The 18,881-nt window shown below is 42.9% G+C and overlaps 1 protein-coding gene across 6 annotated transcripts; it reads left to right on the forward strand.

Annotated features, from left to right (window-relative positions):
• The first annotated feature begins 11,993 nt into the window (after positions 1 to 11,993).
• On the forward strand, positions 11,994 to 17,881 carry LOC125521179. 6 transcript variants are annotated; one of them, XM_048686225.1, is made up of 16 exons: positions 11,997 to 12,451; positions 12,552 to 12,649; positions 12,763 to 12,849; positions 12,924 to 13,071; positions 13,153 to 13,299; positions 13,381 to 13,527; positions 13,614 to 13,760; positions 13,846 to 14,199; positions 15,158 to 15,300; positions 15,385 to 15,576; positions 15,659 to 15,749; positions 15,841 to 15,970; positions 16,470 to 16,577; positions 16,665 to 16,749; positions 17,009 to 17,113; positions 17,488 to 17,881. In XM_048686225.1, exons 1-15 carry the CDS (start codon positions 12,293 to 12,295, stop codon positions 17,109 to 17,111), a joined length of 2,139 nt encoding a protein of 712 aa, XP_048542182.1. In that variant the 5' UTR covers positions 11,997 to 12,292; the 3' UTR covers positions 17,112 to 17,113; positions 17,488 to 17,881. The 6 variants fall into 6 exon arrangements, with proteins under 6 accessions (XP_048542187.1, XP_048542184.1, XP_048542185.1 ...); XM_048686227.1 differs by lacking the exon at positions 13,614 to 13,760 and having other exon boundaries at positions 11,995 to 12,451; XM_048686228.1 differs by lacking the exon at positions 13,381 to 13,527 and having other exon boundaries at positions 11,995 to 12,451.
• Positions 17,882 to 18,881: the final 1,000 nt, after the last annotated feature.

Consider the following 18,881-nt stretch of genomic DNA (forward strand, 5'->3'; position numbering starts at 1 on the left):
TTGAGAGGTGAATTGAACATCATTGATGCTTCAAACTTGGAGTAGGAACTCCATTTGATACATGCGGGGCATGAGCCTATGACTAATCCTCGATATTTCTCTTATGATGCTATTCATATGTCTTGGATATATTTGTACCTTGCATGTTATCTAACCCGTGTAGGTACTTGGATGAATCTAAATCTATGAGATTGCCACACACTCACATACTTGAGCAAATTTCTACATCACCAAGTCTCTACACAATGGTGGTTGAAGACAAGGAAGCACGAAACCATTCAAACATATCCTTTGAATTCTATGTTAATCTCATAATTGTCATTTTGGATACACAAGTGCTCTTCCTTGCAAGACTAACCCATGTAGGTAGATGAACTCAAACTCCAAGTGGTGCTCCCAAACTCTTGATGAACTACATCAACCTTGAGCAACCCACACAAGTTCAACTACATGATCAAGATCAACACCACCACCCAAGGTATGTTATTCCATCTTAGAGAAGCTTTACTCCAAGTCATGGTCAAAGCAACTCAACAAGATGTGAATACATCAAAATGCTTAAACGAAAAATGGTAACCCCATTTTGAGCTTAAACGATGAGTATGACCTATGATCAAGTGCTCACTTGACTCCTAAGTCAATATACTCTAACATAGGTGACTTTGTCACCGACCCATTTCTAGATGAAGTTCTCTAGTGTTCTCCTGCTTTTGCATTTGCATATTTGTTTCCCTTTCAAAAAAACTTCATCTAGAACTTTTAGTTTCTTTTCTTTCTTTTTGTTCTGCATTTTCTGCATCCAATTCATTGCAAATCTTTCAGTTAATTCCTTGCATATCCTTGTGAGATCTTACTTGTCTAGTGAGCTGAGGTGACAAGTGGTTTCACTCTAATGAACTCGGTCACACCGGTTTGTTCTCTTCGGCCCAACCGAAATCTTTCGGTGCAACCGAAGCACACAACTCGGAGTCACCGATTCCATCACAGGAAAACCAACTTGCCACTTATTCCTGATTTCTGTTTGCTCCAGCTCCACTCAATGATTCTTGTCCTCTACCAGCATCATATTAGACATGCTGCTTTGCTCTGTGACTCAAGGACCAACCCATTTGTATCACATGTCCAGAAGAGCCCTTCTTGGAAATTGATGTCAAAGGGGGAGAGAGAGATCACATCAAAGCTTAATCCTTCCTATAGGGGGAGAGAGAATACTCAGGGGGAGAGAGTTTCTCAACTAGGAGAAAGTAATATCATCAAAGACCCCAGATGCTTGGTGTTCAAGAGGAGAGATGTCACATGTCTTTAAGAGGGGAAAGACATGTTTGGTTGCTTGCTTTAGCTCAAGCTCTGTTGTTTCTTTTTGTTGCTCTGATTTTCTGTTCCCTATCTTCTCCCAATATCCCATGCAGATTCAGGGGGAGCAAGACATCTAAGGGAAGGAAATCTCTGATTTTATTGCATATCTTTACCTTTGGGGACATGTCTATATCCAATGTGGTACTTAGTACTCACTCTACATGTCATCCCAGTCTTGGTTCTCTTGTGGTTTCTCTTTTGCTCTGGTCAGTAGGTGTATCTGTGTTATTTAACCTTGTTTGCGCAGGTTCATCCCATCCTAAGCCAACTCAAGACCACAAGGTAAGTATATGCATCACAGTCATGTGAATGAGAAATTCTTGCTGATGTACATACTGTTTGCAAGAAGGACTCATGAGCATGAAGGTACATTTCTCACATTCACATCATTTGCTCTGATGCATATAGCCAAGATACATGTAACACATTGCTTACTCTGTCATGTTTATGCATTCACATGCTCCTATATTCATATTCACATGATTGCATACATGTAGGGGGAGCCTATGCATGTTACATGTCTTTCCAAAGCTTTACTTGCTATTCTCTATATCTTTATCTAAAGCTTTGATGTATGTTGTCATCAATTACCAAAAAGGGGGAGATTGAAAGCACAAGTGCTCCCTGGGTGGTTTTGGTAATTAATGTCAACATATCTCTTGTTGGACTAACACTTTTACCTAGTATGTTTCAGATAAGTTCAACAATGGAGTGGCATGGACTAGAGGATGTGGAACCCCTTCAAGATGCTAAGGACAAAGGATTGGCTCAAGCTTCAAGATCAAGACTCTACATTTTCTATTTTAGTGATCCAAGATCACATTGAGTCTATAGGAAAAGCCAATACTATCAAGAGGGGATGAGGTGTTGCTTAATGGCTTGCTTGCTCAAAGTGCTTAGTGATATGCTCCAAAACCCTCAACTACCTTCCCACATCCACATATGACCTAAACCAAAAGTCAAACTCGGCCCCACCGATTCTTATCTATCCGGCGCCACCGAGTTTCGATGTCATAGCCACTGCCACAAACCCTAGCAAATCGGTTTCACCGATAGGGATCTCGGTCTCACCGAGATGGGATTGTAATCTCTCTGTGTATGTCCATTACCAAAATCGGTCTCACCGAGTTTGAGCAATCGGTACTACTGAGATTACAATGCAAACCCTCTGGTTAGCTTATTACCAAAATCGGTCCCACCGAGTTTGTGTAATCGGTCTCACCGAGTTTGCCTGACCAACTCTCTGGTTAGCTTATTACCAAAATCGGTCCCACCGAGTTTGTGTAATCGGTCACACCGAGATTACGTTATGCCCTAACCCTAACCATATCGGTCCTACCGAGTTGCATCTCAGTCCCACCGAAAATCCTAACGGTCACTAGGTTTGCTGAATCGGTCCGACCGAGTTTAACCATTCGGTCCCACCGAGTTTGGCAAATTGTGTGTAACGGTTAGATTTTGTGTGGAGGCTATATATACCCCTCCACCCACTCTTCATTCGTGAGAGAGCCATCAGAACATACCTACACTTCCAATACACATTTTCTGAGAGAGAACCACCTACACTTGTGTTGAGGTCAAGATATTCCATTCCAACCATATGAATCTTGATCTCTAGCCTTCCCCAAGTTGCTTTCCACTCAAATCTTCTTTCCACCAAATCCAAATCCTGTGAGAGAGAGTTGAGTGTTGGGGAGACTATCATTTGAAGCACAAGAGCAAGGGGTTCATCATCAACACACCATTTGTTACTTTTTGGAGAGTGGTGTCTCCTAGATTGGCTAGGTGTCACTTGGGAGCCTCCAACAAGATTGTGGAGTTGAACCGAGGAGTTTGTAAGGGCAAGGAGATCGCCTACTTCGTGAAGATCTACCGCTAGTGAGGCAAGTCCTTCGTGGGTAACGGCCGTGATGGAATAGACAAGGTTGCTTCTTCGTGGACCCTTTGTGGGTGGAGCCCTACGTGGACTCGCACAACCCTTTACCCTCCGTGGGTTGAAGTCTCCATCAACGTGGATGTACGATAGCACCACCTATCGGAACCACGACAAAAACATCCATGTCTCCAATTGCGTTTGAATACTCCAAACCCTTCCCTTTACATTCTTGCAAGTTGCATGCTTTACTTTCCGTTGCTCATATACTCATTGCATGCTTGCTTGATATGTATTGTGTTTGTTAAACTTGTGCTTAAACTCCACTTAAACTTAAGAATATTAAAAACTGTAACTTTTGGCACTTAGTGTCTAATCACCCCCCCTCTAGACACCTCTTCTCGATCCTTTCAGGATCTCTCGAGAACGGAGGCTTGCAGCGGCGGAAAAAGTATTTCGTGGACTCCCCTGTTGGTTTCCCAATTTATGGGTATTTATAGAGGTGGAATTAGGTCAAACGGAGCAAAGGGGGGCCCACGAGGCACCAGGGCGTGCCTCCCCCTAGGCATGCCCTGGTGGCTCGTGGCCACCCCTTCTGTCTTCTAGCCCTCTCCCGAAGCTTCTAGTGTTCCTTATGTCCAGAAAAAATCTCCAGAAAGTTTCGTGCCATTTGGATTTCGTTTGATATTAATAGGTTAGTCCCCAAAAATGATATATAATTGCTTTTAAATGTATATAAAACATCCAAGATTGATAATATAACAACATAGAATAATCAAAATTTATAGATACATTGGAGACACGTATCAAGGTTCAGGCTTAATCCTCATTGATTATCATTCGATCAGTTTGATCCACATCCTGGCGGAGCTGGTGGCAAAAGTGCGCCCCCCTCGGCTTGTGCCAAGGTTGGGAGAGCTCGTTTCTTCCAACCGGAGTGCATTCATTTCCGGTCGATGTATCCACGACAACCTCTTGCTCGTGCAACAGGTGATGAGCTCCAGGCTTCAGTTCGTGTTGAAGTGAGTGAGTGTCAATTCTTCTCTCAACAACGAGCATGCTTGCCAATGTTACTCATGTTTTTCATTGACGTGTTGAACTCTCTTATCTAGTGCACAGTGCAAGCGGGGATCCTACATCAGCTCACTTCCCAACACATGGCATTGAACGCTTGTATATATGTTGTCAATGTGGTCTATTTTCACCTTGATGCTCAGGAACTGCATACAGTCCAGATGCCCCTTGATGAGACCTCCTCTGATTTACTCACAAACTTCTACGAGTGTGTGTTGATACGTCTCAAATGTGTCTATAATTTTTGTTATGTCCATGTTACTTTTATATCACTTTGGTATAGTTTTGGCACAATTTTTATCAAATTATTACACCGACATATTAATCCAATGTCCAGTGTAAATTCTTGTTTTTCATGTTTTAGACTTTTCAAAAAAACATCACTTTCAAGGATGAAAAAACCTGGGAATTATTCCCTGGAGTTTCCAGCCGAGATGGAGCCAGAGGGATCAGGACCCACCAGAGGGGTGGCAGTGGGCCTCTAATACTTCTCAAGCGTATCTATACTTTTTGCTTGCTTTTGTGTTGTATTTTTTAATCACAATTGCATAATTTTAGCACCAATTTTTATCTTTTTGGGCTAACCTATTAATTCAGCAACAAGTGCAAGTTGTTGTTTTTCAGCTATTTTGGACTTTTTAGAAGAAAAAAATCAACTTTTCAAGGACCAAAGCATCAAATAAAAATACGTCATGAAGTTTCAAACTAGGACGAAACTAACTAGTATACGAGCCAACACGGGGGTGCCCTGTGGGGCTCACGAGCCCTGGCTTGCGTCCAAGCTCTGGGCGAAGAGGTGGGTGCGCGTGGGGGCCCACATGCCACCCCTCCACCACCTCGACTCCCTGCCTTTATGTATCACCGGAACCCTAAATCGAGTTTTTTTGCCGTCGCCCCTCTGTTTCATGGAGTTCCAATCTGGATACCTTTTCTGTTACTCTGCCAGAGGGGGAACCCATCATCAGAGTCATGTTCATCATCCTTGCTGTCGTCGTGCTTATGTGTGAGTAGTGTTCTTAAACTATGAGTCCATCATAGTAGCTAGATGGCAATATCTTCCTTGTTCTTCAATGCAACAATCACATGAGCTGCCCTCGGTAGGCAAAGTGTAAGTGGGCTTCCCCACTATATGCACCATCATGTTTTGGCCTCAAGCTACCATCATGGCCAGTAACTCGAAGCATAGCGTACATCGAGACCTCCCTAAAGCCACCATCATGGCCGAAGCATAGTATACATAGAGACCCCCCTAAAAACGCACATCAAGATTCGTAGTAGTTTGTAGGTATGGATTGAACAATTCTTTTTACCGAAGGGTTTGAATGGACACAAATGCTTTTGTGGGGCGTTGTTGGCCTTTTGTCAGGAGAGTGAGTGAGTTCTCTTTCACTGTACAAAAGATTACTATTTATTTATTTTGTTATATTTTGAATGATTGATATTGTTGAACAAAATATTACTTTTTTGAAAATCATTATATATCTCAATTCATACGACAAGAAGACCCCCAGAACAAAATCAACCTCTGATAATTTTTAACTAATTTTTATTTTATTGTTCTAGTTATATTTGAAATCAATAAATAAAACATTGGATTGTTCCAAACTAAACATTTTCAACGTATTTTTGCGTGAAACGGTTTATTTTATCTATTGCATTTCCAAAAGTTTTTTTTGCATATTTCATTGTTTTGATTTTTTTTACAAAAAAGACACCTAGAATTCAACTATCTTTTCATATTGTAGAACTTTTCATAAATAAGTCACAGAGATTTCACACGAGTTTCAATAGACACGATTTCCATTTTTTTGGCATATTTCACCGTCTCTCTTGACTTCATACTTCTCCCCAAAATGGTAAGGCCGAGCACATGATTTGCACTACTAGTGATGTCGTTCACACTCTTCTCCACCACGCTAGTCTTCTTCACCGTTTTGGGTGGAGGCATTGCACACCGCCACACACCTTCTCAACCGATGCTCATCCACTAAAACCACACCCCCTATTTCCTTCTCACCGGCACACATCCTCGCTATGATCACCTATGAGTTTTCGGCTGCTAATGCTTTCCATATCTTTATGCCACTAGCCCCCACAAATTAGCTCCTCAGTCCACATGTTTGTGTTTTCATCGAATCCTGTGCGCATCATTGTTTCGCGCCGTGTTATTGTTGACGAAACAATACTTACGTATACCCCACCCACACCACGGTCATAGGCCCACCGGCCACACCGGATCCCCCCTCAGCGACCCACCTGCGCCTGATCCTCTCCCACCTACCTCGGACGCCAGCAGCCCTTGAATGACTGCCTCATTAATCGGCCAGTCTATGAGGATTTTTTCCAGCATTAATTACGTAATTATTGTGACCAAAACAAAACATGTTGGTTGGCTAGTATTTCTATTGTACGTTTTTTTCTCTCGCCTAATTGTTGCATGCCTAGGTTACACTCTTCCTTCTTAGAAGCCCTATGCACCTAGACGGAGGAAGTATAGTACTCGCAAACAAAGGTTGCCCACCAAACCGAAAAGCGAGGATGAGCCTGGGAGGAAAAGCATGGAGCAAAGATGGGGGAGGAGATGGGACAGTGCCGAGAAGGGATTTTTTTAATTTACCGGGCAATTCACCGGCGCCATCCGACACCATCTACTCTAGCCCTTCTTTCACGGTGCAGTGCCATAATCTTAGATCTGACCCTTCCGCCCCCAGAATTCATCACATCAAACACCTCTCGCCTCTCCCGGACACCCAAAGTCTCAGCATCCCTATTCCCCCTACCTCTCCTGCCCTTCCTCGAGCGCGTCTCCATGTCGAAGAAAGGCACCGGCGGTGAGGAGAGCGTGGTCGTGTCGGCGCAGACGAGAAAGGCCAAGCGAGGCCCTCCCCGAAAGCGCAACCCGTGCCCCGGAATCCGTTGCGTCGCCGGCCGGATCTATGACCCGAAGAACGGGAAGACCTGCCACCAGGTGAGCGCCTGCCGTCGCGCATCTCCTCCATCCTTCTGGATCTGTCGGGGGGTGGATTTGGTTGACCCTTTGTTGTTGTTCTTGCAGTGTCGTCAGAAGACAACGGACTTCATGGTGGCTTGCAGGCAGCCTCGGAAGAAGGGGCTTTGTCCAATCCACTTCTGCCACAAGTGCTTGTCCAATAGGTAAAATATTTTTTTCATACAGTTCATCATCTTTGTGGTCCAACAAACTAACCATCGTAGGGCCGCTTATTCTGATTTGGTTTGCTTCCCCCTGGCTTGTTTAGGTATGGTGAGGATGCCAAGGACAAGGCCAAGGAGGCGGGCTGGACCTGCCCGAAATGCAGGGGCATCTGCAACTGCAGCTTGTGCAGGTGAGCCAACAAAGCTGATGCATGGTCATAATGGGATTTCTTGTGTATTTCTTTCTCAGCATGGTTTTGTTTGGCAGAAAGAAGAAAGGGGAGACACCTACAGGAATACTGGCTCATGCCGCCAAGGCGTTAGGGCACTCATCCGTCCATGATCTGCTGATAAAGCGCTCCGAGATGGTGGCTGCTGCACAGACGTTGTCCTCATTCCCTAAGAAGATCAAGAAGGTATAATTTTTTGTGTGACGATGCGCGTTAGGAATGGCTCCAAGGTTGATGTGATCACCGTCGGCATGCCCCCTCTATGTCTAAATTCGGGATTAGTTTTAAACCTAAATAATTGTTATTTGGTGTCTGTTTTGAGCATGAACATTATATCTGGCTCTTGTTTATTGTGAGATGGATATTCATTTAAGTCAAAGAATAATGGTTGTTCTATTTATATGAATAATATCTTTTATGGTCATGCACCTAATGTGAATGGTTTATTCTTGTTGAATCTCGACCGTAGTGATACACATGTTCATAATATTAATGCCAAAAGATGCAAAGTTAATGGTTTATTCTCGTGAAACTACCGCTTGGGTTATATTGGTGTAAAGCGCATGAAGAAACTACATGCTGATGGACTTTTGGAATCACTTGATTATGAATCATTTGAAACATGTGAACCATGCCTCATGGGCAAGATGACGAAAACCTTGTTTTCCGGTACAATGAAGCGGGCAAGTGACTTGTTGAAAATAATACATACTAATGTATGCGGTCCAATGAGTGTTGGAGCACGTGGTGGATATCGTTATTTTCTTACCTTCACGGATGATTTGAGTATATATGGGTATATTTACTTAATGAAACACAAATCTGAAAAGTTCAAGGAGTTTCAGAGTGAAGTAGAGAATCATTGTAACAAGAAAATAAAATTACTACGATCTGATAGTGGAGGTGAATATCTGAGTTACGAGTTTGGCACACATTTAAGACAATGTGGAATTGTTTCACAACTCACGCCACCTGAAACACCACAGCGTAATGGTGTGTCTGAACGTCGTAATCCTACTCTATTGGATATGGTGCATCCTATGATATCTCTTACCGATTTGTAACTATCTTTTAGGGTTATGCATTAGAGATGGCCGCATTCACTTTAAACAGGGCACCATCTAAATCCGCTGAGATGACGCAATATAAATTATGGTTTGGCAAGAAACCTAAATTGTCGTTTTTTCAAGTTTGGGGATGCGACCCTTATGTCAAGAGGTTTTAGCCTGATAAGCTGAACCCAGAGCAGAGAAGTGCTTCTTCATATGATACCCTAAAGAGACCATTAGATATATCTTCTATCACAGATCCGAGGGCAAGATCTTTCTTGCCAAGAATGGATCCTTTCTAGAGAAGGAGTTTCTCTCGAAAGAAGTGAGTGAGAGGAAGGTAGAGCTTGATGAGGTAACCGTGCCTTCTCTCAAATTGGAGAGTAGTGCATCGCAGAAAGAAGTTCCTGTGATGCCTACACTAGCCGGATAGGAAGCTAATGATGATGATCATAATACTTCGAATCAAGCTATTCCTGAACTTCCTAGGTCGACCAGGACACGTTCCGCACAAGAGTGGTACGATATTCTTGTCCCAGAAGTCATGTTATTGTTCAACGATGAACCTACGAACTATGAAGAAGCAATGATGAGCTCATATTCTGACAAATGGCTTGAGGACATGAAATCCCAGATAGGATCCATCTACGAAAAACCGAGTATGGACTTTGGTGGACCTGCCTGATAACCAGCAGGCCATTGAGAACAAATGGATCTTTAAGAAGAAGACAAATGTTGATGGTAATGTCACCGTCTATAAAGCTTGACTTGCTGCAAAGGGTTTTCCACAAGTTCACGGAGTTGACTACGATGAGACTTTCTCACCCGTAGCAATGTTGAAATCTGTTAAGATTATGTTAGCAACTTCTGCATTTTCGATTATGAAATCTGGCAGATGGACGTCAAAACAACGTTCCTTAATGGTTTCCTGACAGGAAGAGTTATATATGATGCAACCAAAAGGTTTTGTCGATCCTAAGGATGCTAATAAGGTATGCAAGCTCCAGCGATCCATCTATGGACTGGTCCAGCGATCCAAAGGTGTTTGTTGGGTTGCATGGATCGAGATTGGGATTTGTCACTCCGTGTGGCAGAGAGATATCTCTAGGCCCTCTCAGTAATACAACATTAGAAGAAGCTTGCAAGCATGTGATTAATGAGTTTAGTCATGGGCCTTGTATTACGGAACGAGTGACGAGACTTCCCGGTAACGAGATTGAACTAGGTATGGAGATACCGACAATCGAATCTCGGGCAAGTAACATATCGCTGGACAAAGGAATTGCATACAGGATTAACCAAATCCTTGACAATGTGGTTCAACCTATAAATATCTTCGTTGAATATGTGGGAGTCAATATGGGCATCCAGGTCCCGCTATAGATTATTGATCGAAGAGGAGTCTAGGTCATATCGGCATGTTCTCGAACCCGTAGGGTCACACACTTAACGTTCGATAGCGCAGGGTAGTATTGAGATATTCATATGGTGAAGTTCGAAAGTAGTTCAGAGTCCCGGATGGGATCCGGGACATCACGAGGAGCTCCGGAATGATCCGGAGGTAAAGATTTATGTATGAAAGTCATATTCAGGGTTCCAGAGAATGTTTAGTTTTTTTCGATATTGTACCAAGAAGGTTCCGGAGTGGGGCCCACCTGCATGGGGCCCACATGGACGTGAGTAGCGGGGCAAGGTCCCACACCCCTGGTCTAGGCTCACCAAGATCCTCCCCTAAAAGGAATAGGATCATATCCCGAAGGGATAAGATCGAGATCCCTAAAAAAGGGGATAGCGATCGATGGGAAAGGAAATGAGAAATTTCCTTCTCCCTCTTGGTCAACGACCCTAGGGGCTTGGAGGGCAAGCCACCAGCCCCCTCAACGCGTATATAAAGGTGGAGAGGTGTTGGGGGCAGCCACCCTTCCACACTTGTCCGTCTTCCTCCCGTTACAACTACTCTACCTCGCGCGGATGCTTGACTAAGCCCTGCTGCAGTTCCACTGCCGCCACCACCACGTCGTCATGTTGGTTTAGATCTCATCTACCTCCTCCCCCTAACTTGTTGAATCAAGAAGTAGATGACGCCACCGAGCCAAACGTGTGCTAATCTCGGAGGTGCCGCACGTGCTGTGCTTGTGGATGGATCGTGACACAAGTACGACTACGTCAACCACGATCTTTAGATCGTTGACACTTTCGGTCTAGAAGGGTATGTAGACACACACTCCCATCCGTTGCTAGCACCTTCATAGATAGATCTTTGGGTGTTTCGTAGGATTTTTTTGTTTTTCCATGCAACGTTATCCATCATTATTCACCTACATTCTTACCCATTTCCGCACTCATCAAATGTATGCAGTGTGACAACGACGGTGAATTTATCAACACCTCATTGCACATCTTTTTCTCGAACGACAACATTATTTACTGTCTCTCTTGCCCTCAATGTTCTCCCCGAAACGGCAAGGGCTAGCGCATGATTCGCACTACCAACGATGGCGTTCACACTCTTCTCCTACACGCCAATCTTTTGGGCGAAGGCGTTGCACACCGCCACACACCTCACCCGACGCCCATCCACTAAAACCACACCAAATACCCCCTATTTCCTTCTCACCAGCACACATCCTCGCTATGACCATCTACGAGTTTTCGGCTGCTTATGCTTTTCAAATCTCTACGCCACTAGCCCCCACAAATTAGCTCCTCGGTCCATAAATTAGCTCCAATCCCGCCGTGTCATCATTTCTTGCAATGTTATAACAATACTCCCGTATACCCCACCCACACCCACGGTCACACGCGCACCGGCCACACCGGATGCCCCTTCTGCGATCCACCTGCACCCGATCCACTTTGGAATCCACCTCCCACCTACTCCCTCCGTCCGGAAATACTTGTCATCAAAATGGACAAAAAAGGATGTATCTAGAACTAAAATACATCTAGATACATCCCCTTTTATTCATTTTGATGACAAGTATTTTCGGACGGAGGGAGTACATCGCACGCCAGCGGCCCTTGAATGACCGCCTCATTAATCGGCCAGCTGGTGAGGATTTCCAGCGTTAATCATATGCAATTATTGCGGCCAAAACAAAACATGTTGGTTGACTGGTTCTATTCTATTTTCATGATATATTTTTTTCACCCAAGTATTATGCGTCTAGGTTACGCCGTTCCTCATTAAAAGCCCTATGCACCTAAACCGAGGAAGCACGGTGCTCACCAACACACACAAAAAAAAGTTGCCCACCAACCCGAAAAGCGAGGACGAGCTGTGGGAGGGAAAACATCGAGCAAAGGCGGGGGAGGAGACGGGACAGCGCCGAGAAGGGAAAATTTCAAAATTTCCGGGGCAATTCACTGGCGCCATCCGACACCAGCTACTCCCGCCCTTCTTCCGCGTCGCGGCGCCATAATCCGAGATCTGACCCCCCTTCCGCCCCCAAAATTCATCACATCAAACACCTCCCGTGTCTCCCGGGGCACCCACCTCCCGAGCTTCCTCCTCATTTCACACCCCACTTCTCCCGCCCTTCCTCGAGCGCGTCTCCATGGCCAAGAAAGGCGCCGGCGGTGAGGAGAGCGTGGTCGTGCCGGGGCAGACGGAGGAGGCCAAGCAAGGCCCTCCCCGGAAGCGCAACCCGTGCCCCGGAATCCGCTGCGTCGGCGGCCGGATCTATGACCCGGAGAACGGGAAGACCTGCCACCAGGTGAGCGCCTGCCGTGGCGCATCTCCCCCACCCTTCTCGATCTGTCGGGGGCGGATTTGGCTGACCCTTCGTTGTTGTTGTTTTCGTCACGCGCTCGCAGTGTCGCCAGAAGACGATGGACTTCTCGGTGGCTTGCACGCAGCCCCGGAAGAAGGGGCTTTGTCCAATCCACTTCTGCCACAAGTGCCTCCTCAACAGGTAAAAGAATTTCTTCACACAGTTTCAAGCCACCATCATCTCCGTGGTCGAGCAAGCTGGCCATCGTAGAGCCTCTTGGTCTAATCTGGTTTGGTTCTTCATGGCTTGTTTAGGTATGGTGAGAACGCCGAGGATATGACCAAGGAGGCGGGCTGGACCTGCCCCAAATGCAGGGGCATCTGCAACTGCAGCTTCTGCAGGTCAGCCAACGAAGCTGATGCACGGTTATACTGGGACTTGTGTATTTCTTGCTTAGCTTGGTTTTGTTTGACAGAAAGAAGAAAGGGGAGACGCCTACAGGAATACTGGCCCATGCTGCCAAGGCGTCAGGGCACTCGTCCGTCCATGATTTGCTGATAAAGGGCTCCGACATGGTGGTTGCTGCACAGACGCTGTCCTCGCTCCCTAAGAAGATCAAGAAGGTACAATTTTTCGCTTGGTAACTCTGCTGTATAATGTAATTGCTCATCATTGTTCATCTGCTTTGTTGGTCCCTTTGTTAGGAACGCAAGGAGGGCAGCTTAAAGAGGGCGCTAGGGACAGATGATGCTACCGGTGGATTGTTCGCTGAAGGGGATGAGAATATTAAGACTGATCTCAATGCACTTCCTTCAGTTCCTATCAAAAAGAAGCTGAAGAAGATCAAGAAGGTACATTTTTGCCTGGCAATTCTCTGTTGTGTAATGTAGTTGTTCGTTATTGTTGATCTGTTTTGCTGGCCCCTTTGTTAGGAACACAAGGAGGGCAACATAAAGAAGGTGCCAGGGACAGGCGATGCTACTGATGGACTGTTGACTGAAGGGGATGAGAATACAAACACTGATCTCAATGCATTTCCTTCAGTTCCTACCAACAAGGAGCTGAAGAAGATCAAGAAGGTGGTACATTTTTTGCTCGGTAATTCTCTATTTTATAATGTAATTGTTTCATTATTACTGATCCGTTTTGCTGGCCCCTTTGTTAGGAACGCAAGAAGGGAAACATAAAGAAGGCCCTAGGGACAGATGATGGTACTGATGGATTGTTGGCTGAAGGGGGTGAGAATGCAAGGACTGATCTCAATGCAGTTCCTTCAGTTCATACCGACAAGGAGCTGAAGAAGATCAAGAAGGTGGTGCATTTTTTGCTTGGTAACTCTCTGTTTTATAATGTAATTGTTCATTATTACTGATCTGTTTTGCTGGCCCCTTTGTTAGGAACGCAAGAAGGGCAACATAAAGAGGGCCCTAGGGACAGATGATGGTACTGATGGATTGTTGGCTCAAGGGGATGACAATACAGGGACTGATCTCAATGCACTTCCTCCAGTTCCCATCAGCAAGAAGCTGAAAAAGGGCAACCACATGGTAAATGACATGACTGCTGATGAAAAGTGCCCTGTTGAAATTAAGGGCGAACTTCACATTAGGAATGAGAGCACTGATGTCCCAGAGACCAAAATTGAGCTACCCATAGGTACTCCAGTCACTGACATTGCAGGGGCTGAGCTGGAGGTTGATGATGTTGGGTCTGCACTTCAGTTTCATGAATTCTGCCGCACATTTGCAGAGGTACTTATGTCAAGACAATCTTTCAGCTTTTACTTTCTTGTTCTGTTGTGCAATACAAGCGCCATGAGCTCTCTTATGGACTAAAGAAAATATTCTTGTGCTGCATTTCTTTTTATGTTGATGCAAGGTTTGTCATTGGTTATGTATAACTGGTTCTGTTTAAAAAAAGTTTATGTCTGCAGAACAGAAAAAGGTGTTGTTGCATTATGTAATTATTGTTTCAGCCTTTCAGGCCAATGTTAGAACTAAAGCAAAGTGATGTTAGCAGCTTCTCCTTTTTTTGTTACATTATCCTATGTTTGTTCTGTTGTAGAGCAGTCAGCCATGCCATTAGGCTTTAGTGCACATATTTAATCAAATGCAAATAGTATTTTAAAGTTATACAAAATTCATAGTTGTCCAGAATGAGAGTGGCAGCCATGGTGAAATACTGACACGTGATAATGGTAACACTGTTTTGAGACGATCCAAATAAGTTGTCTAAATTTCAAAGATATTTATTTGCTCATGCAGACAATTGCATTTTAAGACTATTGGTGATCAGGACGTGTGTGTATGCTAGTGCATCTATCTCTGATGATCTGCATGTGTGATTTGACCAACCACCAGAAAGTGTAATATTTGTCTTACATCTCAGATTCATCCTATATTGTCATGGATAATTTTATACACCAGATGATACCCTGCATGCTGCTGTGGGAGTTGGTTGCAATATATTCTAATACTTGTTTGTGTGGAGCGTGAATATTTGGTTAAATTGTAAGATTTTAGAAGGCACAGTGATAGTATATTATATTGAATTGCTTATTTTTCTTAGAGCAGCCTTTTGTCTTCATAAGCTAGTCTTAAAAACAGGTCTTGTTTCCATGGTTTAACATGTTAATATGGCACCTTGTGGCTGTTGGAATATAATTTGTTTTGTAAATGGAATAATGTTGCAAATGATTTTTTTGCGCAGGTGCTTAAAATAAGAAAGGGACAGCCAGAAAAAATTCTTCAAGTCATCACTGGAGGAGGCCGTATCGGGCGAGAGGTGCCTTCAGTTGTTGCTGACCTTCACATTAGTTTGTTATCTGTCATCCAAGAAGACAGAGAAGAGAAGTACTTACATTCTGAATTGATATTTCTTTGTTGTTGTGTTTAAACTGATTGTTAAATGACTAAATGAGGTTATTTTGTTCATAGCCCTTCGGACTATTCAAGGAATGGTGATGCTTGGATAATTGATACTGGGAAATATATTAGTGAATCCACAGTTATCTCGAAGGAACTGCCTCTTGATTGTTTAAGTCAAGGGGTATTAGGATATAAAAAATTGAGCCCTTCTTTAAAGCTGCATGTGCTGAATTTTCTGTGTGATGAGGCCCTTTCTACTACGTAAGTACTGCCTACTGTATTTGCTGTAGTAGTTCACTTCGCTATTTTACTTTCATATCAATAATATTTTGTTTTTGTTCAGAACATTAAAGAACTGGGTTCTCAAACAGCATGAAAGTGCAACTGAGAGAAAGGTTGCTGCAAGGGAAAAATTCCGTGCTGTCAAAGAAAAGGTAAGAGAGCTTGGGCAACCTTTTTTATGTGTGTCTAGTCACTTGCTTTTTTTTTACACTAATAAACAACCACTTTCCTCTGGTTTTATAGGAAAAGGAGCTTAAAGAAAAACTAACGATTAAGATGGCTAAACCAAGGTTTTTGAGAAATGGAGCAGAAATTAATAGTCTTGTTTCTCAAATTAAGGAGGCATATGAAGACAAGAAGGCAGTAATAGATGGTCTGAACATTATGAATTTATATATCTACATTTTTTTTTATCTTTCTGCATCTCATTAGTTCTCTGTATGCTTGATGTTTTGCAGTTTCTTTAATATATCTTTTTGTATTGTGCTTGGTTTAGCTTTCTGCACTTTCTTCAAGATTTAGCTTGAGTTTGTGTTCAAGAAATGTCACCAGTTCATTTATACCCCTGTATATGTGAATTCACTTCAGTTTTGTTAATTGAGTGTTAAGCCTGTGTATATTTTCATTGTGGTACTAATATTTTTCTGCAGCTCAACAGAACATTAAACATGTATGCACTTACTAAGTTTCTTAGTTACATGTAGCCATGTGCCTTTTTCTGGATGTGAAGTAACTAAAGAACATGCTCAGCCTTCAGTTTCATTCCAAACAGAACACTGTTTAAAAAATATATATCTTATTCTGTAATGTGCAAGGCACTGAGCTGTGTGAACTAATTATCTTCTGTTACCTCTCAATTATGGCAACATCAGAGGAGAAGCTGGGAGGTCTAGTTAGGAAAAAGCCTGTCAGGATAGACGAAGGGGTTGCGTACTGGAAGCTGGATGGTTATTGTGATAAGACAGCAATAATGCGCCAAGGTTTGTCTGAAGTTATTATGCAATACCCTTCATGTTACTCATTTATATTGTTGTAGTTAGTGACTACTAATATCATATTTGTATCAGAGTTTGACGCAACAGAGAACACTGACAAGTGGTTTATGTTCACCGAGGAAGAAGAAAAAGTAATCAAAGGTCATGTAGCCCCAAGGTAAGGAGTTTGCCATTTATTTAGAAGTTTTTTTTCCCTTTATGAAGATAGTATACTTGTTGTTTAAGAACTATCAATTCACTAAAGTTTAGATCCCCAATTTTTTATTGTTGCACGGTGCTACCGTTATTTGACAAGTCTGTCTAGCAATGTAACCAAAGTATAATCATGAGTTTCTCTTGGTTCCCACTTACTAGTATATGTCCTGTTAGAGATTATTCACATCTAACTTGGGCCCTGTTGTAACTGGTTAATATAGGCCCCAGTTGAAGCGCAAAAACAAAAAACATACCTTGGCTGGGCACAATGCTCTACCGATCTCAAGCTCCATGAAAACTCAGACTCCTGTTTCAGCTGTTTGAAGGTATTTATTTGATCCTTTTGCTGTTCATTTTTCCTAGACCCAATGGCATGCCACACTTCCATACAACTGAGACTGAAATGTGTTATGTTACAATGGCACCGTCATGAGAGCGCATTTTTGGAACCTGGGTACATGTGAACCCAATTTTGAAAACTTGGAGAAAGTTGTTTTTGTAAGCTGTGAAAAATTATGAGAAAAGAAAACCCCACACAAGTAGATGGTGGGTGGAAAGTTGTCCTTGTGAATTCCTACCCAACAACTACATGCATGGGTTTCGTTGTAATTTTTCATATGTCAAACACTTAAGAGTGGTGATTTTTGATTCGTTTGGAAAAGTGGCTGATGGCAGGTCATTAAATGTTTTGTTTTGGCAGGTGGATGAGCTATGCTAGCTGAGGAATGGGGCGCTGCAGAGGATATAAGTGGCTGAGCTTTGCTGTAGGGAAGTTATGCAACTGCAGAAGAGCCAACAACTATCTGAAGATGCAGTCACAGCATTCTATTCCCTGGGTCATGCCATGTTTTGTCTGGATTGGAACTTTGGAAGTTATTATTTTTACGTCGCAATTGTTCTGTACATGTTATTACTAGTTTAAGGGAAGGTTTCTATGAAACATCCATTGCATTGGTCTGAACAATCATTGTTTGAATGTTGTCACTATGGTTGTATAATCAATCTTCCTGTAGCATGCATGTACCAACAAATTGACTTCACTGTACTGTATCTGGTGATCATGTTACTCATATGCTCCTACTCTTCTATGGTCATCTTATGCTACTCTGGATGAGAGCTGTGTATGTTATGCCACATATGTCAAACCTATACACGTCATACTGTGGCCTGCTTATGATGTGCATGATCATGCTGTTCTGTTGATCATTGCTTTGCTCCTTTACTGTGGATGTCATGCTGACCATTTTGCTATTTTTCTTCCTATACAAACTTGAAACATGCATTCATTCTGCTATAAAAATTTGAGTTTCTATGTTACATCCAGTTTGCTTATTTCAAAGCTGTCTACATACTGAATAGAAGCAACATTGCACATACACATTATTTTCTGGAAACTTTTTTCCCCATGTCCATGTTTTTAGAATACGCTGAACCATAGAATCTCTAACTGGAAACTTTTCTGACCGCGACAGCTAAGGTCGGGATGGAAAGGAGAAAAAAAATGCAAAGGGAAGAATTATCTCTATTTCAAGCATTTCAGCATCCATCCTTGAATAGAAAAACATTGCTTTCAATCAGTAAATGGCATGGTTAATTCTGTTGTAACTTGTAACCGTTGGGATTTTTCTTTTTGTGGAATAACCGGTGTATTTTTGCAACAGTATGTCATACTGGTTTAACGCTTGATGCGTTTACATGTGTGTGAGATTATGATAATCCTGTTTGCCTAACCAGTTTTTGTATTTTAACTCACCATTTGGTTAACTAAACTTAGCTATGCCTATTTTTCATACCAGTTACAAAGTAAGTCCGGCACAACTTAGTCCAATGACCATAAACTGAGCCTAAAAACTACTCCACTATTCAAAGTTCAGAATCAGTGGGTATGAAATTGAGAAGTTAATAATAGTGCAAGATCATAGAGGTTCCGGACCTCTTTGATTTGCAAGATTCTCAAAAGACAGGAATAGGAAAAATTGCGATGGATGTTCTCTGGAAACTTGTAGGATTAGGAAACCACGGGAATTTGAATTGAATCAAAGAGTGTTTGATGTCGCAGCAAAGATGTTTGGTTGAACTGTTTTTTTCCCTCTG

This window comes from Triticum urartu, chromosome 7 (genome assembly GCF_003073215.2).
Source record: "Triticum urartu cultivar G1812 chromosome 7, Tu2.1, whole genome shotgun sequence".
Taxonomy (NCBI): domain Eukaryota; kingdom Viridiplantae; phylum Streptophyta; class Magnoliopsida; order Poales; family Poaceae; genus Triticum; species Triticum urartu.

Bases quoted from the DNA above. Each gene is read 5' to 3' on its own strand.
- LOC125521179 (XM_048686225.1), top strand. From the start codon at position 12,293: ATGGCCAAGAAAGGCGCCGGCGGTGAGGAGAGCGTGGTCGTGCCGGGG. The intron at 12,650-12,762 runs GTAAAAGAATTT...TGGCTTGTTTAG, and splicing joins CACAAGTGCCTCCTCAACAG to GTATGGTGAGAACGCCGAGG. The intron at 15,750-15,840 runs GTAAGAGAGCTT...CTGGTTTTATAG, and splicing joins TCCGTGCTGTCAAAGAAAAG to GAAAAGGAGCTTAAAGAAAA.